Genomic DNA, 22733 nt, shown 5'->3' with positions numbered 1-22733 from the left:
TACTGGAGTCACCTGATGCATAAAGCATCATAAAAGCAGAGCTTTCTTTAATGTACACTAACAATGGCATTTCTGGCAAACAGTAATTAATTTACTTACTGTAAATAAAAGTAAAACAAAACAGGGAAGCAGTTTGGAACAAATACAAGCAGATGCACAGATGGGAGGGCAGTACCAACCCAGCATGCAGAAAAGTCTCTTATATCCAGTTGTATACTGCAAAAGTTTACTTGAATTAAATCTGTATCAGAACGTGTACAGGCCTTGGTGGGCTGCTACTCTGAGCTAGTATAATCTATGTTGATAATCAGCAATTAGTATTTGCTCTGTTTTTTTAAAGTTATGCACATATTCTTAATGATTTCAAATGCTTAATATTTTATCATAGCTTCCAAATAATTCAGCTTTGTTTCTGAGACAGAAAGTCCCAAATAAAATAAAGGTTTTATATGCTGCTTATTGAACCAGGTAAGTAGATTTTTTCAGACAAAGTTATTCATATTTTTTAACACTACCAAAAGGCCAAGAGAGTCTATTCCCACTTTTAATTCCCACTTTTCTTTGCTATTTACTTAAAGGTAGCAGAAAGCTTTTCCTTTTTATGGTTGTAGTTAGTACTGTCCCAGTTTGTGTACATTTTTAATCTCATTTTCTTCATGTAATGGGCATCTTAGTATTTTGAAAGATGTGGATAGACTAAATGAATTACTGTTTATATGACTACTGTACTATGTCTTCTTTGTACCTGTGTTGCTTAGAAATTGTTTAAAACTGTAACCAAAACCCAGCTATCTTCTATCTATGTAGCCAAGTAGAAATCTGAGGCTGATGGATTATTTCAGTTGTGTGTCCAATATAGTATGTTTTTAAACTTCTGGTTGAAAAATGCAGATGAGCCATTGAGTCTTCCACTGATACTCTCCAAACCTCTAAGAATACTGGAGATCATAGTTTCAAGTAAGAAGATATATATAGATAGAGGTTCCGATTTCACACTTCCACTCTCTCCCTCTAATAACACACATTGAGACTGAGCCAAACCAGAGATACTCAAAGACAAAGGTGTCATACTTCTTTTTTAAAGAGATAGGCTCTCTCATCTCCATGGAGGCAAGTCATAAAATCAGCTAATCAGATATAGAAGGTTTGCTGCTTTTAATTCCCTCATTTATTCCTGCTAACCTTTGTTCTTTAGACTAGAGCATGCTTCCTTTTGTAACTGTAGTATGCCAGGTGTTTTGTGTGGTATTAACTTCTTTCAAAACAAAATCTGCATGTTTCTCAGTCCCATCTATGCCAGTTTCTTTGCAGTTTTTTCCCCCAAGAGCCTTGTTCAGTGACTTTATACAGTATTCCCTTCTTTTGTTCAGTAGTCAAATAAAAATCAAGAAGTTTCTTATGCTGTATCCCAGAAGTCCTTCAATTCAGCATTTCTTACAAAGGACTGAAATTAGATTTGATCCTTGTGGGCTAAAGAAAAAAGAATAAGCTGTATGTTTGTTGCTATTTTCCCTGTTCTATGAATGTGTTAACAATGCAATTTTAAATAAATTAATTAATTCAGACCGGTACTGGACAGAAATCTTAGTGGTAAATGCCTTCCAAGTGAAACCGCACAACTTAGCTGTCAATATTTCATTTGTTGTGTATGTATCATAAATACTATACTGCCTGCTTCTGAAAGTGACTTCAGAAAGATAGTAACATAACTTTCAAGTTAGGGATGGTTATTTAACAACTTACACCTAATAATATATTTTGAAAATTGTTCAGATCTTTTTCTTGAAGGATGCCTGAGCTGATAATTTTCTGTTTTAAAAATGCCAATTGTAATATTATGAGAAACATCAGTTAGTTTATCTGATTTCTTTTAAGATGAGGCTCAGAGGTTCATCAAGTAATTTTTTTCTTTTTTCCTCAGTCTTCATCTCTTTCAATGCCATATATAAGACAAGGAAAAAAGTGAGATTTTTGTGATCCTTTCATGTTGTTCCTCCTTAGAGACATTGTAGAGCAATATTTTGTAAAGATACAGGGTTTGTAGTGAATTGAAGATTCATGAATGGGTTGATGGCATTAAAGCATATTTCCCTTGGCAGATGTTGTGGAGGAACTTCCATGATAGGAGATAATTTTCATTTTTTTAATTTTTCTGTTACTGGTTCTGAATAGCCAATATTTTCATTAGGAGTGCAGTTTTTCTTGTGTTAATTTTTTACCTAACTTAGTTGGGACCAGTGAATGCTTAAACCAAACTCATCAAACATGTCTGACATTGCTTTTTCAGGAAGAATGCAAGCTTATATTGTCTGTTTCTTTTTTTTCTTTAAAAGGTAACAGAATCCCCAGCAGATGTAGCAGACAGAGCAGACAGAATTATTACCATGCTGCCTTCTAGTCCCCATGCAAAAGAAGTTTACACAGGAGCAGATGGAATTCTAAAGTAAGACTTTTTTGCAGTTTGGAGAATTTCCACTCGTACTCAAGGTTTGTCTGATGATTGCTGCTGTTGTAACTCTTCCTGTGCCTTCAGGGCACTTAATTCAATGTTCTCTGTTCTGTCACTATTGATATTTCTAATTATATGAGTTCTCTCATACAGTGCTTGATTTTGAATGGCTTTTGACTAAAGTCTTAATTTTATTTTCAGTAGAATAATAATTTTTGTGCATTTCAGGCAACTTAACTATTGTCTGCCTTTTCAGTTGCATGGTTCTTTTGCCATAATGTACAACTACACTCAAGTACAGCTAGAATATTTTTTAGCAACAATTATTTTCTCAAATACTATTTTCTTTAACTTGAAGTATAAATTACATGTTCTGGAGACACGTCATTGTGTCTTATGGTGTTAAAGTGTATTAACATAGAATAGCTTACAAGACTTTCTTGGTTTCTACTCTTATTATCTGTTTATTACACAAAAAAATACTTAAAGATTTTGTTTCATGTGAAACCGTGTTTTTTAACTTTGTGGAGGGATTTCCACTGAGCCTGCAGAATTCTAATGCTCAGAGTTTTTTAACTTGCCAAATCAAAAAATAAATATAATTTAAAAGTCTGTTCTGGCTAGATGTGCACTGCTCCTGGCAGGCTGACTAAGGCTACTGGAAACCTCTGAGGATCATGTAGGCTCTTACAGCTATCCGGGTTAATAAGGTAAAAACATACAGAAGACAAAAGTACAGTAGATTATCAAAAAACTATAATGCCTTTTTAGGTATTGATTGTACAGTATTAATATACAGTGATAAGAAAATGGAAGTAGAAGAGAGGGATTTCTGTTGTTATTGCTATACAGGAATAACAGTTGCTTCTTTCCCTTACTGTCTGTAGTTTAATTCCTTATAAAGTAGGACTGAGCAGATCTAGGTATCTATAGCTTAGACCCTTCAGGGAAGATGGGTAATTGGATCAGCCTCACAAAGCTCAGGAAGCAGCTGTGGGAGAACTGTACCCATGATGGTAGTGGTTTGAAGAATGATTGGCAATACTTACTGATACAGTACAGCCAGTTAATCTCTTGAGTTCATAGATGTGGAAAATCCAGCAGGGAACAGAGGATGTGGAAAGCAGTGCTACGCTGCTGCAGTTTCTCAGCCTCTGTTATTAAGAGAAGAAAGTGTAATTTGACAGTAGTGAATAATTGTGGCTCTGAGTGACCTGGTCTTTGCTGACTTGTCTGATTGTCATAATTTTCTAAAGCTTTTAAAGCTTTACAGAAGAAAGCATTAATAATGTGAAGTGTTTAAAGGTTGAGTAGTCATCCCCCTGTGTTATCAAGGAGCCTGTGCCACTGTGCCTTCTTCTGAACATAAGAGGAGATGATGTAGTACTTTATCTGCTGCACTGGTTTTTGTTTGCATGTGTTCCAACTAACTGCAGCAGCACGAGGGATGAGTTTTGTGTATGTGGCACTGTTTGAGTCTGGAGTTCCAATAAAGTCACAGTGTATGTATATATTGAGAGACTATTTCCAGCAATCTGGGTAATTCAATTAAGTGAAATCCACTGTACTGCCAAGAACATGCAAGGTGCAGTGGATCTCTTTATCTGTCATGAGTAGCTTTAAATGGGACACCTTTTTATGACTGAAAAATTCTGGTCTTTGATTTCATGATGATTGCTGGTCAGGTGGACTTAAAATCATGGTGCAGTTCAATGGAAAGAAGCAACTTTTTTGTCATGGAGGGAAATAAAAAGGTTCAAAATAAAAAAGTTCAAATTCTTTAAATTTCAAACATTTTATTGTATTTTTGAATCAAATATACAGCTTTCTGTGATTTACAGTTTGAAATACAGATCTGCCTAAGTGTCCTGGCTGTCAGTGGAAAAACGTTTTTCTCTGTGCTTCTCTTCAAATCTTCAGTGGGCTTTTGTGGTTTTAGTTATGATCTTTATGTGGAACAGATTGTAGAATGATTAAAAGAATGCAGACCATTCTGATAAGAACTTAAGATACTGTATATATAAAAAGAACATTTTATTGTTATATATTAAATTTTAGGCTGTATCAACATTTGCTTAGAATGCATCTTAGGTGATCTGTATATTATATATTGCTCAACTTGTGTAATGGAAGATTTTCCTAGTGCAACCTTTTTGTGTAATTATTTTTTAGTAGTGTTTAAAAAGAACATCTTTTTTTGTGTTCAGCTTTTATTGGGCCTTGAGTGGTTCAGTGTAGTCAGCAATGTAAATACTGAGCAGATCTTGCTCAATAAGGTTTAAAACTTCATGTTTACTAGTGTACCAAAAAATGTACGCATATTTGTCATGCTGATGGAAGCCACTGCCATGTTAATAGTTGCAAATATCTTCTGAAAATAATAATAATAATGATGATGCTGATAATAATAATAATAATAATAATAATAATAATAATAATAATAATTCTTTATTTTAGGAAAGTGAAGAAAGGCTCATTGCTAATAGATTCCAGCACTATAGATCCAGCAGTTTCAAAAGAATTAGCCAAAGCTGCTGAAAAGATGGGAGCAGTTTTCATGGATGCCCCAGTTTCTGGAGGTAAGTCTTCATAAGCAGTTTACCTCTTATTGAACAGGTTGTCTCTTTGTTTGGAGTGTCAGTCACCAATTTGTGCCCTTGTTGCTCTAAGTTGCTTTTCTTTGCTATATGTACAGTATTCTCTTTTGTAGTTGTTGTTTAATTGCATTACAGATAATAGCAGTGTGTTATTACAGGAGTATTTTTAGGATTTAGGAGTATGCTTTTGTGTTACACTTGGAGAAAAAGCTTTCTTGGGATATGGTACAGTGGTCCTTTTAATATAACTTCTTTCATAAAGTTGCATTTTTTATGCAGTTACTCACATTTGTTTAGCCTCCATCTGTTTCTTCCTGTTAGGGAAAAACTGGTCATCATTAAGAAGTCCTGTTACTTTTCCATTAATTAAAAAGGAGATAATAAGGTGAGGTATATAAGATTTCTTTATCAAAAGAAAACAGAGATTTGTCTGGTTTTATAATAATTGAAGAATGTGGATGATACTTGTCTATTCTTAAAAGTTGCTAACTATTGGTCTCTTGAGTATTTAGTCTCATGTAAGAAATAATACAGAGCAGGGAAGACTTCTCATTTTGTGGACAGAGGAGAGCAGAAACATAAAATTAATGTTTTGAAAATAGAACCATAACTGATAGTTTCTATTGTTGGATTCTTCTCCAAAACACCTTGAATTAAGAAGGTGAGGAAACCTCATTTTATGTGGGAAAATCTTGAGGTTTTTACAATCCAGTCTAAAAATTAATGTAACTAGCATTTTGAGAATTCTTTATTTTCCTGATGAGTGTCAATGATGAGCAAAAACTAACAATATTTTTTAGTTTTAACTGCAAATTAAGACAAGATTTGACTACATACTAGAAGCCAAAATTTTCATTCAAATTCTGTTGTGAACAGAAAGTAGGCAGATCCAGGTAGGTGATATTGAAAAATATAGTGGGAGAAGACAATATTCTTGCTTCCCAGCCAAACTGTTACTTTTGTTTTATAAAGTTAGAGAACTAATCAGCCTGGGAAGAAAAAACACAGAAAAATTGTATTGTGGATGGATTATGTATCTCTCTGACCCTTTTTTTAAACACAGCATGACTTTCTGCTTATCAGTTGGGCAATTCTGACCTATTTCTGTATTGTTTTCTTCAATCCCTTTCTGCCAAGTATGTTATTTTCCTGAGGGAATTATTTACCTTTTAGACATTTTTGTGATTTATTTTTACTTGTAAGTTTTTGTTGTAAGAAGAAAAGGTAAAGTTCGATTCTGAAAGAACTTTAGCTGTTATGGGGGTTTTGTTCCTTGAGAAAATGGTAAGGCCAAGACAGATTTAATATGATAACATAAAGCTGACTAGTATGAATACCGATGGCTTTTCTGGTGTTAGTAGTTTATCTGAATACAAATAACATGGTGACTAGTGTCAGTTACAGATTGAGGGATATTCTGAATAAAGGGGAGAGAATAGACTTAACTTTCTAGTCCTTAATATATTTGTGAAGCCCAAAGAGCACTCTGTACAAATCATGTTTAAAGTGGGCACTTGCTAGAAATGTGGAGAAGTTAAGTCTGCTGGAAAAAAACCTTTAATGTTATGCTTTGTTATTTCCATCTTTCAGTACCTAATACATCAAGTCTTTGGGGTATTTTTATATGTCCTGACTGCATTGTTGGCCTTCAGACAGAACACTAAATGGAGAAGTATGCTCGGCTCTCTAGAAATTGGCAGGCACTATGCTGTTGCTGTGCAATGCAATAGAGTTGGCAGGAGTTTGAAGGAGAATGTTTGTGGGACATAGGGAGGAGGAAGAGAAAGCAGCATGCCTGAGCTGTCCTCCTTAGAGCTGTCTGTTTACTAGCTGTTACTGGCGGACAACTCCACTTGTGTTTTTAGGTATTTGGGTGTTGCCTGATGTTAACACTCATCTGCACTCCGAACAAGTTCACAAACTGAATAATATTGTGAAAATTGCTTGGACTGTAAACCCTAGGGAGAGAGAGCAGTGATTTTAATCCTGTCCTCATATTGCAAAGGAAGAATCTTGGGGCATAGCATTAGGGCCAGATTTTAGTGGCTTGTTTGCAGCCTTGCCCCCAAAAGATTCTTTCTCTTGATTTTTTTCAAATGGGCCTGCATGCCAATTTAGTAGTGCTGTCTTCTCCATATGATTGGCCTACAGCATTTACTTGCTTACAGTCAGAACTCATTAAGTAGAAGTTGATGAACCAAGTCACTGTGGTATTATTTTGTATTAAGCGACTTCAGAAAATACTTCTCATCCCCATAGTTGCATGCAGATTATGCTGCTAATGCTGTCCAGAGATAGCAATCGCTTTAGTTTAGGATTAGGATCTCTTGCAGGCCCACATGAGAAAGTTGTGTCGTGGTTCCCAGTGCTGCCCTGGTTTGTGACCTCTTTGTGAGCGTGGGACAAATGGGGAAACATCTTCAAAATCCATGTTTATTTAATATTTTTTTTAATCTAGACAGGAAAATTATCTCTTTGCAGGGCTTGGGTTCTTCATCTCTGTATGTACAAAAATATTTTAAGGCACACAATATCATAGAAGCATATTTAAAACTGACTTTTATTGGCACAAGATACTACTGGCTAAGTACAAGATCTAAATTTAGCCTTCAAGAATTGTGTCAAATTTGTCCTCCCACTGATTTCAGTAGAAGTATGATACAGATTCTCACCTCGTAATCTAGAGCTAACTTTGCTAGTGGCTTCACTGACACTGCTGTAAAAAGTTCTCTCTCTTTAACTCAGTATATGAGATATTAATTTCATAAAGTACCTTGGCTGATATTTTTTTTTATTTCTAATGTAATTCCTTGTATGTTGTAAGCATTGTTAGTGTTCAGATACAACCTTTTCAACTTTTTTCCCCTTCCACTGGCTATTGAAATTATATCAGCTCTGTATCTGGTCAAAATACATTGAGCATTCTGCTGGAACTTCACAAAAAAGTGTGACAACTTGATTTGTTTTTCTGGATTTGGAGGTATGAAGAAAAGTTTTCAACTCTTTTGTATGTCTGGTTCTTTAAGGTTTGATAATGAAACTTTAGATCTTCCTCCTTACTATATCCTTTAGACAAGAGAGTAGTCAGTTAAAAAGACTGCTAATTGTTAGTAACAGCTGTCAGGTAGAGCACTGTAGTCATGCTAAAATGGTAATAAAGAGTAAAATAAAAGAGTTTGTTTTTAGAAATTGTGCATTGGAGGTGGCTAGAAGAGGTTGTAGTTTCTATGCCAGCAGCCATTTCAAACTGTTTCATCTTATAGTACTGCTTCCATAAACTTCAGCTAATCATTAAGTGATGGAAACAGTAGTAATAGTAGTAATACAAGTTAAGACTTCAGGTCACTGATAACATAAAGTATAATGTGAGTCCTTGAAGGGTGCATTGCAGACTTATTCCCTGCATGGCCAGATCTCTACTTAATATGGAGCAAAGGAAAAATAAATTATTATAAACACTCTGAAACACTCTGGAGATATTTTTTTTCATAGAGCAATATATTTCAGAATACCAGCTTTTTTTTCTTTTTTTTTCTTAGAAAGGGCACCTTCCTAAAATAGGAGAAGCGAATTATGTGTTTCTCTTACTTGAATGTTGAAGGCCTTTGGTGCTGTGCCTTTTCCAAGGGAAGCAGAGGACTTAAAAGTTCATGCACAGCAATGTTTGCAGAGATGATTTAAAAGACACTTTCAGACTAGACTAAATAATAGGAATTAGGATTGAGTAGTTCAAACATTGCATCTCTTAGCTTGTAAATTCTGTTGTAACAAAGATGCATAATCAATATCATTGCCAGAATTAAGCTGATTTAATAAACCTGTCTTTGCTGGGGAGCCTTTGTAGAGCTACTTGAACTGACTTCATTAAGTTGTGTCTGCTTTCTTTCTTTAGCTTTGTGCACCTTTAGAGAAATGCAGTCTTACAACTTTATGGGAGTGGAAGAGTTGGTGGGTTAATTCAGTATCTCTATTCTAATTTGAGACATCATGTAGGTTTTAATAAACACAAAGAATGAAATAAGGAATGTCCTGAATTCAGTGGTGTAGAGGTTTGGTTTGGTTTTGGCTTTCTGGTCTGGTTTTGGCTTTCTGGTCTGGTAATGCAATGACTGGATCTCTTAGGATCCTTGAAACACTATAAAGATGGAGCAGGTTCATGAATTTAGAACTAATAATTCCGACCTATCCCCCTCAATAGCAGGTGTTCTTGTTGGTAATGAAAAACATTTAAAGGCATAGTAGTATTTGCTCCATTATTGTTTCTGTATTTATGTTTTTATGCTTTATTTTTAAAGCCTAAATGTGCATGCTCAGAATGGCCACAGTGTTCTCTGTTTCTGGTACCGAGCATAATTTTACCTTGCTTGCTTTGCTCTTCCTCAGTCACTGCATGCCTTGTGTAATATTTTTCTTTCCTGACGTCATTCTTAATTTCCCTGTTTACATTTTTTGCTGAATGCATTTGATCATGCTCATTTTTTGCCAAGTCTGTGATAGAGGGATGGTAGAAGAAATTACAGTGTAGAACCTTAATACTAAAGGTAGTGTCAAAAATACTACTGTTATTCTGAAATTTAGATGACGAAAAATAATGCAGGAAGTAAATGACAAAAAAGGGAAAAATTGGCTGAACTGATTAAGGGAAGCTAAAATGAGGATGGAGAAGTATTTTGAAATCTGAGATGCTTAAAAAGCTTTTGATTTCTAATAACTTATGGTTAAAATTATATAACAATACTCATTTGTCAAAATAAAGCTAGTTTAATAGCTTTCATTGGAGAGAAGAAAGAATTGAAGATCTTGAAAATCTTACACGTTAGTAAAATGTGTATTTTGACACAGGAAGGGGAGGAAGTATAAACCTTGTGCAAATATCACTGTTGGCAGCAGCTGTTGTTTCAGAAGAGTTAGGTAGTATATTTACTTACGTGCTGACTTTGCAAGGCTATTTTTCTTCTCTATTATGCCTTTTGCATTCTCTATAAAATAAAATAAAAGGTAGCAGAAGATAAGGAGGAATAAACAGATTTGATGAGAGTATCATCTGAAAATGTTCACTGGGGTGGAGGTAACTATCCTACAATGACTAAAAGGGTGGAATAAATGATTTTATTAAAGCATATTGTATATTTTGGCAATACAGTTGTGTGTAGTCTGGCCAAATAGTGACCAATGTGCAGAGAAACATATCTGTCTCCATTTATTTGAAGGTGTAGAGATGAGTTATTTAGACTGGCTCAATGGGATATAACCAGGAATAATAGGCTGGAAATCATTAAGGAAAGAAAAATGCGTGCTGTGTCTACCAGGAAAAATGTCCTAACTACATTCTTCATACACTGTGGAATAATTTCCAAAGGAGATGGTCGAAGCCAAATATCTCAACATGCTTTAAACTGCACTGGGCAAAGTGCTAGGAACTATTCTGTGGGGAAAAAATCTATGACTGGCAGGAGGACGGCTACATGATCTAATCGGTCTTTTCCATCTTTAATGTCTACGATCCTGTTGTGTTCTCACACATGGTGTTCAAAAACAGTTAAAGGAAAACTGTCCAGATGGAAGTTAGAAATCCCTGTGGCACTCTTTGAAAAAGAGTAAGGAATAACTGCAGAGTTAGAGCCAACATTCCTTCTCTCAATAAAAATGGTTCTAATATTCACGGCTGCATGTGAGCTGTTACCACATTTCTAATAACTGCTCTGTTTGTTTGTGGTTACTTTAATATTAGTATCTGCCTCTTCCTGTCAAATGTTCTGAGATACCCAAAGTATGAAATATCTATAAATGCCAGCCTGTCATAAGTTCTAGGGAATAAAAGTTAATTTAATTTCATTTTTTAATTTTTGATTGCTTCTCCTAGAGAATGTTTAAAGTTAAGGGGTTGCAGGTGGTGTTTGGGAATGTTTCTGGAATGAAGTGATGACTTTGAAGCTTTCTACAAAGTTTGTTTTGGTTTTAAACATTCGTGGGCATTCATTCTTTCTTTTTGTTCTCTCAGTGGAGTGCCTTGTTCAAAGTGTGTATTTTTCATGTAGTCAAAACCTAGCGTGATTCCTGTGCTTCTGGGACAGTGGAGATGATGAGCACCAGACCTTAATAATCCCCTGACTCCATATGACTCCTAATTCTGAACTATGCTGAATGTGGATGTGGCACATGTCAGTAGTGAGCCCAGCCCCAGGCACACCAGAGAGGGAAGTCTGAACTGGAAGGCACCACACAGAGTTGACTGGGAGTGCCCTGTGCCTGCAGAGTGGCCATCAGCATGGGGACAGCCCCACCAGCTACAGCATTGGAGGTGCCACTGCAGAGAAAATTCAATTTTCTCTGAATCTTAATAAAAAACAGTTGTACTTGTAATTTAGTGTTGCCTTAAACAGATTTTTTCAGTCTGTATGTGGAATTCTTATTTTTTGGAAAAAAAATTAGAAGTCCAGAGAAGCTTGACTAAGTGGTTTCAGCTGGCATAGAGTTAATTTTGTTCCTAGTAGCTGGTACAGTACCAGATTTTTTTGTTTTAGAATGAGAATAAAGTTGATAACACGTTGGTGTTTAGTTGTTGCTAAGTGGTGTTTACTTCAAGTCAAGGACTTTCCCATGCTCTGTCAATAAGGTGGTACACAATAAGCCAGGAAAGGAGCATTGCCAGGACAGCTGAGCTGAACTGGCCAGAGGGTTATATTCCATTGCCCAGAACATCATTCTCAGTATATAAACTGAGGGAATTGCCTGGGAGGGGCTGATTGCTGCTCAGGAATGGGCTGGACATCAGTCAGTGGAGCAACTGTATTGTACATCATTTGTCAGTCTTGAGTTTTGTTTTGCTCTTTTTGTTGCCTCCTTTTTCATCATTTCATCATTCACCATTTTATTTATTTACTACTATTACTATTGTTACTGTTATAATTATTACATTTTATTTGAGTTATTAACCTGTTCTTATGCCAACACATGGATTTTACCTTTTTTTATGTTTCTCCTCTCCATCCCCCTGGGGATGGGTGAGGGGTGAATGAGCGACTGGCTGTACAGTGCTTCTTTGCCAGCTGGGGTTAATTCACAGCACTTATTTAAATGGAATGGGCCACTGAAGATATGGCCCAAAATAGAATTACATGTTTTGTTTTGTCTCTTATTCATCAAGGGAGGTCTGCAGATCTTACACTAGACATGGAAAGAAGCATTAACATCCTAAGTGTCTGAACCTTAGGACGCATCTTACGTCTTAGGACACATTTGTGCAAACTGCTCTGTGTTGAAGAGCACTCCTTTGAAGGCTCTTTAAGCACTTAAACTAAAGGAGCAAAAAAGAAAAGAAACAAACCCATATGGAGTAAATTTTGCAGCGACAGCTAACCTTGTCTTGTAGTGCAGGCCTTTGAAAATAAATCACTTGTTGATCCCCCAAATAGCTGAATCCAGGATGAGTAGCTGAATGAAAAGCTGATCTTCTACTGACCCCCATCTGGATGATGCTAATATTCTGGGTTCCTTGTGTTTCATTTTTAAAGTCATAGTGATGAGTTGGCCAAGTATTGGATTTATTTATGACAGTATTATACTATGATCTGGAGCCATTCTAAGTCACTGGATCGTTGCAGAATGTGATCTTATAGTGGAGGACATTTTTGTGTTTTGAAAAGCATCTTAAGTTGTGCGAATAAAGAGGGGGAAAAAGTTCTAGGAGAAGTAGCCCCTCTGCACTTCAAATAAAAACCTGAAAATCATTCCGTATTTGCAGTGTCTAGTGTAGTACTGCCCATTGTGAGACAATTCAGTAGCTTAAGCTTTTGTCCTTAGCAGAACAGCTCCTAGTTAATCCACAGGGAGCACATAGAAATACCAAGATTTCCTAATTCTCCTTCCTTCAACCACATTTTAAATAACCATGGTTTATATAATGAAATGAAACAGTAAGGGAATGAGTATTGCCTTTTACCATTAATAAGCATTTAGAATCCAGCTGTCTGCATACAAACTATTCAAATGTTCACCTTTCAGTTTGTCCAGATTTAGTCTTGTTGGCTCACCACTTCAGTCTACTGAAAAGTGAAGGACAGAGGAGAGTCTTGCAATTCCAGAGCAGAAGAAACAGTTTTTAACTACAGTTCTCATGCCAAGCACAAACTTAGGACCCTGAAGTGGGGGAAAAAAACCCCCATATTTACTGCACTGTATTTGACCTATAATTTTAACCCTTAAAATTTGATTCTTATTTTAATTCCTGTAGTTTTGCTGAGACACATTGTGTGGAATTTCCTATACATTATATGGTTTTAACCCATATCCATTTGTAAGTAAAAATTACAATTACATGGGAACAGAGTAATGCATGGAAATGTTACCTTGATGCCATCCCTTCAGTTTCTGTTACTGGTTCTGTAAGCAGTTGTGTTTTAATTATTTGTGTTGTGGAAGAGTTGTTTGTTGTAAAATGGAGGGAGCAGTGTGAAACACTGTGGAACACTTTATTAAACTCCTTATGTGTTTTAAATCCACATAATGATTTGATTGTATCCTGATAATGTTGTTTGTCTGCTGCTAAACTAACGGGATTAGGGGTTTTTTTAATGTGAAGTTTAGCAAATTGACAGGAATACTAATCTCACATGTAATTATTATCCATTTGCTTTATTTAATGAGTTGCTGCAAACTGTGTAAGATCCTAGTTACTTAGTAACCGTACAGTTTAACCATACAGTCAGAAATGTGCCTTTTGGCTGTCCTTTTGTTTTCAATCTGTTTCCACTGCTTTCTGAGAGTGTATGGTGGGAATGTGTGGCTTGTGGCTCGTAGTGTGTTTGCCACAGGGAGTACAAAGAAAGTCACACTGAGTTTTAGCTTTGGCTGAGGAGCATACTACTTGTGTTTCATTTGTGTTAGATTTCTCGGGTTTGCTTAAAATTGTGGATTTCATTATGGAACTAGCATGGAGGTAATCTGTAGAGACATATGACTATACATAGTTAGCTGTTCCAGCTTGGTTGATTTCTGAGGTTTGACATTTTTCCGATTAAACTACTTCCAGAATTGCTACAATTTCTAGTAGTCTGAAAGCAGTATTTGGTAGCAGCTAGATGCTTTTTGTCTTGAGTAAGGCATTTTATGTTGCATGTGCAGGAAGAACAGTGATTTCCTTCCTCTTTTAAAAGCTGAAGGACATCTGGAGAAAGGAATTTTCAGTAGGCTATCAGCATGTGAAACATTGTCGTGGTAGAGCCCTATATAGTTAGAGTAAACTAGGAGTGTGTCTAACTTCCCTCTTTCTGCAGATGGTCATCTTAGGATTTATATTAGTGGGGAGTTAGGGGTGATGCTGGGGCAGTGGAAGGGTTTCGTAGCGGAAGTACTAAACGAGAAACTGATGTGAATTTGGCAAGCAGGAGAGTTTCCTGAGATAGAGCATCATCTTAACAGCCTCAGCCTGAATCTTGGCTGCCTCAAAGGGCTCCCACCCTGTCCAAGATGGAAGTTCCTGCAGAGAGCCCTAATAGCATCCCTCACTGCCTCAACAGAGTGCTAAAGCATGGGACTTAACTGCTGTGAAACAATGCCATAAATTCCTCCCAGGACCAAAATGAACATACTTGATCACCTAAGTGCATCATTCTGGTTCCAGAACAAGCTGGACTATAGAAAAACATTTCTATTAGTAGTGCAACCACTGGCACACATATTAAAGAAGAAGATGGTTAATCTGTTACTGTTTGGTCATTGGTACTTTTTTTTCCCACTGTATTAATATGCTTAGCAATTCTTGACACTAAATGTGACTATGTGCACTTAGTATGTTTTTTTCTTTAGTAGACAATTACACCAGACTTGAATGGAGCATTTTTTTGGTTACTGGGGTAAAGGAATCTTAGGAGATTGAAACAGTTGGCAGCAAAGCTTGTTAAGGAGGTTTTTATTTTACAAGCCCTCAAAAATTCAGAATATGGCTTGCTTACTACTTAAAAAAGTCCAAATGTCCTTATAGACTCCATTTCAGAGCCAGCATCAAATCTATGCTATACTTGTCTAAAAATCCAAACATGCGCTCTTGGCTGTTACTGTTTACTGAATCAGAACCCTACTGTTTCTACTTGCACTGTATCTAATTTATCGTAAGTGACCGCAAAAACTAGAATTATTTATATGTTGGCACCTAACAGCTCCACTATAGTTAAGGGTCTGTTGGCATTTCCATTATAAACCTTCTTTTGAGAGGTTTATAACTTGGTGGTTTTATTTTTGCTTCAGGCTCAAATGTGCCATTTTCATCCAAGCACAAATTCTTCTACAGAATTTCATTTAAATCAGTTTGGCCATTATTTATTTTAGAGTGTGTATGTTGGGGAGTGGAAGGGAACACACTGTTTAATTTTGGTTTCAGAAGCTTTTTGGTCAGACTATATAATGAAAGAAAAATGGTGCTTTTTATTTTATTTGTAGAAACTTACATTTTCCTTGGATGTGTTGGAGTTACTCAGCCCATGCTTTTTCAGGTTTCTGCCAATGCTCACATGCAACGCATCCACGCCCACTCGTCCACCCACCCATCTCGCCTGCCCCTGCCCAGTGACATGCTCTGAGGAAGCTTCCCCAGGCTTCTGGCAGAGAAAGCTTTTCTGGGGAAGTGGATGAAGTAACATACAATGGGTGTCCTGTTGAGAGGCCTTAGGCCAACCAGTCCAACCGAGGAAGCAGATGGAGCTTAATTGGAAAAAGACGGGCTGAGTGCAGTTGTCAGTCAAATGTAACCCTATGTGGTTAAGAGTGGCATTTCCTATGGCTCTGCCATTTCTTGTGGGATCTGTGTAAATTACTACTTGGATGCAGTAAGTCTGAGTCTAAAAGTGGTGTGAGTTGGTGTTTTCCCTTGCTCCTGAACACTGAACCACGGAGGATTTCAACACTTCTTTTAGTCAGAAATTCTTGCCACAGTACTCTACTATTATGCTAATTAAATTCTTACTGCAGGAATAATAGGTATCTATGATGTTTCAGTACTAATCCTAGTAACGAAGTACCACTGTTCTTTTGCATAGTGATTTAAAAGTACAAAGAAGGGAAATGGTGTACAGAGAGGTAGAAGCTTTTATTAGACCAAATAATACAGCTGAAAATAGAAAACAAGTTTCTGGGTTGGTCCTTTCACCACATTACACAAGAAGCAGTAAAGAACAATAGTGGTTGTAGGTTTTTTCCTTTGCTATTGAATTACAAGAAAAAGCTAGTCAATGGAAAACAAAGTAGGGAGAGAATATGTGGTTTGGCAGCTTCTTGTGTACTTGTCCTTTTGGGATCTTTTTATTTCAGGTAATTAATGGAGATTACTGATCGGACAGACAAGTAATGAAAATGCTTTGTTACGTTTTGTCTTCTGTTTTATTAGCAAAAGGTAAAAGGGAAGCATGAGTATAATTGATTATGGCAGGAGATACAAACAGCTTTTTGCACCATAAAACATTAGATCCCATTGAAGTATTTGAAAGTCTTCTATATCTTGCTTTCCTCTGTCTAGTTCCAGAGGTTAATGAATTCATAGGTCACACATTCCAAATCTTAAATGTTTTAGGACAACTCATTTTAAATTTTATTGCTCTATTTTTAGTTTGTTGGTATTAACATTTAAAAGCACTGAAGACTAAAAGTTTTGTTTCCATTAAAACCTGCTATTTTCAGCTTTGGGACCTGGAAACGGAAGCTTAAATAAACAGCAAGTGTCACAAGACATGTGATTAGTTGATCACTATCAAAACATATTTTAATAATGTTTTCCCTGGTATCCCTTTATTGCTAAGGATCAAGAACTATAAGCTGTATACAGTCAAAGCAAAGAAAATCATTAGAAATACCTTAATAGAACACATCTATAAAGCTCCAATTCAGCACATAACACTTAGACATCTGCTTGAGTGTGTCCAATTGAATGGGAATTTAGTGCAAGTTGAAGAGGTGTGTCCTTGGCGTCTATTAAGTGTCTGTGGTGTAATCTCTCTGTTTTACACTATCGAACTGTTGTCTTTCAAACTCCAAGGCTGCAAAGCACTGTCTAGAGCTGACATCCTGGGCATGACTTGACTGGACTTTTCATGCAACTATAAGCTAATTCTTTTGTTTATTTGGCAATATCCTTCATCCCCAACTAAGCATACAGGATTTTTTTTATTTGGTGTCACCTAAGTTCAAGGTTTTATGTTTGCTATTTCCAGCAGCTAACCTTATTGATACATTATTTAAACCCTGTTGAAATATAACTTAGTACAATGACTTATACTCCTGTCTTGGAAATGGGATTGTATTGAGTTAGAATATTTTATAGTTATTTTCAAAGCACATCTGCAAGCATGGTCTTGAAAAAGAACTAAATATTTAGGCTTTGAAGTTGTTACGTTTCATTACTGCTCTATTTCTCTGTCTTCAGCACAGCAATGGCTGACTCACTTTGAGTTGTGTCGCTCACTCCCTAACCTTCTAATTGAAGCAGAAATAATGTCCATTTTTCTTCTCCCTTCATCACTCTAGTAGGAATATTGCTGTTTCTCAGGAGGCCACAGCTGGGAGTGAACATTCTTGAATCTCTATCACTTTATTCTCCATCAGCATTTACATTGGTGATAAAATAAGACGCATTTTCTAAATTCGAGGTCTTGCTCTCGATTTCCAATGACAAAATATACAGTATTTTGGTGGGAAGGAAGAATTGGAGAAGGCTTATTATCTGAGATGTACTTTCCTGTAGGTACATGGCATGGATTGCAGTTTCAAAGGAGTGTTTCTTTTATTGATGCATGACTTTAGCAGAGAGTTTTAACTGTTCCTAATGCTGGTTATTGAAACCACTGAAACTTTGCAACTTTGTCAAGAGTTACTGGAATATGTCCCTGTACTGACAGCTCTTACTAAGAAAGTAACTACCTGCACTCGATCACCGCTGTCTGTTGCTTCATTTGGATCTGAACTTCCGAAGCTGACGTGTTTTTGGAGGGCAGTATTGCTTGAACACCTTAGAACTCTGGAGCTAATTTGTGCAGTCCATCGTTACATTGCCTCCCCAGTCAGATACTTCTTAGGGAAGTCAAGAAATTGAATTGTCTCAATGAATATGTACTTACTGTGATGATAGAACTCCATAGGTTTTATGGATTTAAGTAAACTGCATGGAAATTAGGCTTTGGGAGGGAAAAAATAAGCTGTAAAAGTCACATTTCACCCATGAAGGCCCTATTTGTAAGTGTTATACATGAGCTTTCACATTTTTCTTTTCCTTAAAAAACAGAAAAAAATGAACAAATTTAAAAATGGCCAAAAAGTTGAAAACATGTTCCCAAAAAAAAGCTTCTGTTTTCTTTTTTGTGTTTTAATTTTCATATATTTGTGAAAACCTCTGAATTTTTTCCCAGTATTTAGAAATTGTTAATGTTGGCTCATAACTTACCTGTGTTTTATTGTACTTGTGCACTATGCAAGGATTTTCAAAAGTATACAAGTGTTCCTGTTAAGTTCAATGGGAGATTATTTCATAGAGTAAAACCTGCGGCTTCAATCTGAAGTTACGGGAGAGACATACAATAAATCTGGTGTATTTAATTGATGATAATTAAAATGATGTCAACAAATTTAAATAACTGCTGCTCTTTCCTCCTTATATTGGCTCCATGTACAGCTCAGTTAGCAGCAGTTTCTTAGTCTGAGCTTCTTAATGAGCAGAAACGTTTCAAAATTAGTTTTGTGGACTTTTTTCTTGCTTTCCATAGTACTGTATTATATTTCAGATCTCTTACTCACATAAAAATGTAAATAAGGATCTAATTACAGGTCTTCGCGTAATACTAAACCCAATACTTGGCATAAGGTTTGTCATAAAGTTTTCTTTTCTCTGCTTTGCCATGACCTTAACTTGACCTAAAATGACTAATTTCAGTAGGGATTGCAATGGTGTAGGCTCAGAGGGTCCTTGTCTGTCACTTGGTGGTTGCTTGATGTGTATGTGTTTTGCATGACATCACAGTGTCTGTACTATCAGTTCCTAACAAAGACAGAACTAGTTCCTCATGTTTTAACAGTCTTTGCACTATTCTGCTTCCATATACTCAGTGAAGTAACAGAGACATCTAAGACTTGGTGTTGCTCTTTTTGAATAATATACACTGGAAATACAGTAGGTTTAAGATATCTCTGTCTGTTTCATTAGAAATCCATTTAAAATACTAGTCATAATCTGTGTTCCCTCATTCTTTCCACATTTATGGGTGTTACCTGGACTTGAAATAGCCAGCTGTCTCAAACACTATCCGCATTTTTAAAGGAATAAGAAATCTTGGCAGACACTGGAACAATTAATTGGCTTTTTCAGCCAAGTCAGGTTAGGAAAGTATTTTGTGGGGAGGGGCCGGGTGGGAGGGAAATACAATGTCCTGGTTTCAAGTTTGAGTTTTATTAACTCTTTAGGAATTGTAGTCAGACTTCTTGCTAAGCACAGTTCTCTCCATCTGTGACATATGTGGAATTTATTTAAGAGAAAAGTTTCTAATATACAGGACAAATATGTTTTATTAGAGGGAGTTGCCTGGCACAAGGTGGAAAGTGTTAAATCTAAGTCATGATGGATTTAAAAATCTCTGAGGGGAAATAAGCATTAGAATATGTATTGAAGAAATCTAATCTCCTCTAGTAAACATGTTTAGAAAAGAATGAGGAAGCTGGCATCTGAGGCACAGGATGATGATGCTTTCCTGTTGAGTTAGAATGAAATATTTCCATGCTGGACTTACCACATTCAACATCTTGACTTATCCAAGGATGCTTGGTTTATATTTAATTTCCAGCTCCATAGCTTTGTTTATTTTCATTCCAAAAACAGAACAAGTACTAAACATCCAATTTTAATTACACGTATGTCCTTGCATTCCTGAAATGTTTTGTTTGAAATATTGGAACTGTCACGCAGTCTGCTTTTTTGCAATTCCGTGTACTTTCTGGTGCCAGTGGATCAATTTATAGCAAAGAATTTTCAACGCAGTTGCATTTAACAGTTGGCTGCCCTTGTTCTGAGGACTGTTTGTTTGTTTGTTTCAATTGTCCTTTATGGGGTAAACTACTAGTAGTTTAGACTGGAAACTGTAAAGTTAAACTTTTTGGAATCGTTACTGCCCCAAGTGGGAATATAAACCATATTGAACAAAATTTATTTAGCCTGTTAAAAAGTCAGCCTAAAACTACATTTAATTAGTTTACACTATTACATCACTTCTAGTGGGGAGTAGAACTTAGGGAGAGTAAAAGGAGCTCTATCAGGTGAGCTGACTGTGGCCCATATGGGGCTTTAAGATAATGATGAGTTTAAATTTCCTCTTAGAGCTAAGTGAGAATAAAACTGGAGGCAATAAATACTCTTGGCCAAGGCCATTAAATGAAAAAGCTGGGAATTCTCCAGCTCTTGACTTAAATTGTTTGTTTATCAGCTGGCGCCTAGTCTGGAGTCAAGAGCTGGAGATTTCTATCTGTGACAGAACTTTGAAACTCTTGCAGGACACTTTCATTTTAACTTAAGGTAACTTGAGTTTATAGCTTTGGCTTTAAAGATTACTAATGATTTACTCATTTCCTTACCATTTAACCAGAGAGGACTTTTTCCCAGGAAGGGATCTGTGTTTATTTAGGGCCTTTGTCTGCGGAGGGATTAAAAGGCAGCCCACCAGCATTGTGAACTTGATGGTAATAAAAGGTCACCAACACACACCATAAAAACGTTCTTACTATGGAATTAATTATACAGTGTAATTTTACAAAGCATTTCAGTAACCCTTCTTTTAGACTTCTGCTGTATTTGATTTTTCCCCAAGTAGGGAAAAATTCAACTTTAGGCATTTATTGTGTGAATTAGACCCTGTGTGTATGTGTGCAACCCTTTACGGTGTAATATACTCATCGGCAAGTTCAACTCACAACTGAAATCAATTGTAAAATTCCAGTTGAAGTTGGATCTCGACATGCAAACTTTAGAACTTAAAATACTGTGCACTGGGAGCAACAGAATGAAAAAAAAGACTTGTTAGGTAAGAAATGCAAATGATTAACTTAAACATTGTTGCCGTGTTTGGCATTTTTATAGAATATTGCGTATTTTCCAAGCCATTAAGCACCAGTCAAACTGCATCCTGTTATTTTTCCTAAGCCACCAGGTGGCATTGCAGTCCAGCCTGCTCAAAATTGGCAATTTATAATTTATAAAGATTTGTATGGAAGGCATTTCCTCCCTTCACCTCATTAATATGCCATAACCACTAGAGCTTAATGTAGAATATCTTATAATGATGTTTAATATTCCTAAAAGCCAGATTGATTTAATTCTGGATTTTTATTTTTTAAAAGTGTTAAAGATGTCGTGCTGGGGTATCAATAGAACATTTTTTGTTTTGGCAATGTGATGGCAATAGAATTATGTTCCTATGTAATGAATTGTCTTAAGTTCATCCACAGTGAAAGTTACAATAATTTCTGAAAAGCTGTAGAGTGGATAGGCATAGAAGAACACATAGAATAATCCATGTAGTTTTCTATATCCAGTGCAAAGATACCTTCTTGTATTCTAGACAGAGATGAAAAAGTACAGTTATGAAGTTGGGTTTTTTTTCCTTTTTTTCCTTAAAAAGATATCCTTCCTCCATTTCTCATAATCAGTTTTGAATTACCCATTTAAACATGCCCTCCATTCTCTTATAAATGGACAAAAGAAAACACATAACCATGAAAAATAACTTGAAAGTCATATTTCACCAATTAAATAACTTACTAAATAGCTATTAACATGTATTATGTAGCCTGTTTGATAAATTTAATACAACAACATTGTGAAAACCATAATAAATCTCTAGTTTGATTAAGGGGGATTTTCCCCCCCAGTTTTGTATTTTTTGAATATATACTTTTATGCTTTCTCCTGAAGGGTATGAGTGTAAAGTGCTAATGCAGTAATTTATCCATGGTTTTACTAAATGCCACTCCTCTTGAGCTGGTGCCCTTTTTCTTAGGCCAGGAAATGGGCATAACCCATTTTAAGGAATGTATATGTTTTCAAAGTGTCTCTGACCTCCCACCTCGTTGAAATCTGAACATACATGTTTTGCTGTAGTCTGAGTATCTGAGACGCAGCATAACTGTGATACTAAAAATTCAGATACTAAGGGAATAAGCAAAACCCCATGTGGTAATTTAGGTAATGCTTTCAGTAAATCATACCTTAACTCTGATTTCTCCACGAAGAAATTTAGTAGAATAGGTAATTGAGGCTTTTGACCCTGGATATTAAACTTTTAAACTTGATACAACAGTCTGCCTCTAAGCTTTGTTGTATACTGATATTGCTACTTACTTAACATCAAAAAGCTGTGGTAGTTTGTCTTTATAGATTGTGCCTGTGTTCTGGAATTGCCTCCTGCTGTCCTTGAACTGTTTCTTAGTTTAACGTGTTAGATTTTCTCATCAAAGCTTTTAAGCATGATGTTTAGTTAACACTTGTTCTATCAAATCTGATACAGTAGACTGGTTTGGAATAAAACAGTTTTTTTCATTAACAAACATGATAGCTTGACAGGCCCCTTTCCCATCACATCATGGGATTTTGTGTAATGATATGCACATGCAGATTTTACATCGCATGTAATCTTTTGCCCAGTTCACAGTCATTGCTCTAGGAC

The 22733-nt window shown here is 36.1% G+C and overlaps 1 protein-coding gene across 1 annotated transcript in view; it reads left to right on the top strand.

Annotated features, from left to right (window-relative positions):
- HIBADH (3-hydroxyisobutyrate dehydrogenase) overlaps positions 1 to 22733 on the top strand; it is an 86450-nt gene that overhangs the window by 10528 nt on the left and 53189 nt on the right. Inside the window, exons 3-4 of the mRNA XM_058833096.1 lie at positions 2334 to 2443; positions 4907 to 5028. Of these exons, the coding sequence (XP_058689079.1) occupies positions 2334 to 2443; positions 4907 to 5028 (232 nt within the window). The remainder of the gene's footprint in view (positions 1 to 2333; positions 2444 to 4906; positions 5029 to 22733) is intronic.

The sequence above is a fragment of the Poecile atricapillus genome, chromosome 2, assembly GCF_030490865.1.
Source record: "Poecile atricapillus isolate bPoeAtr1 chromosome 2, bPoeAtr1.hap1, whole genome shotgun sequence".
Lineage (NCBI taxonomy): Eukaryota > Metazoa > Chordata > Aves > Passeriformes > Paridae > Poecile > Poecile atricapillus.
The sequence above is the reverse complement of the archived record's forward strand: the minus strand, read 5'-3'. Positions and strand labels throughout refer to the sequence as shown.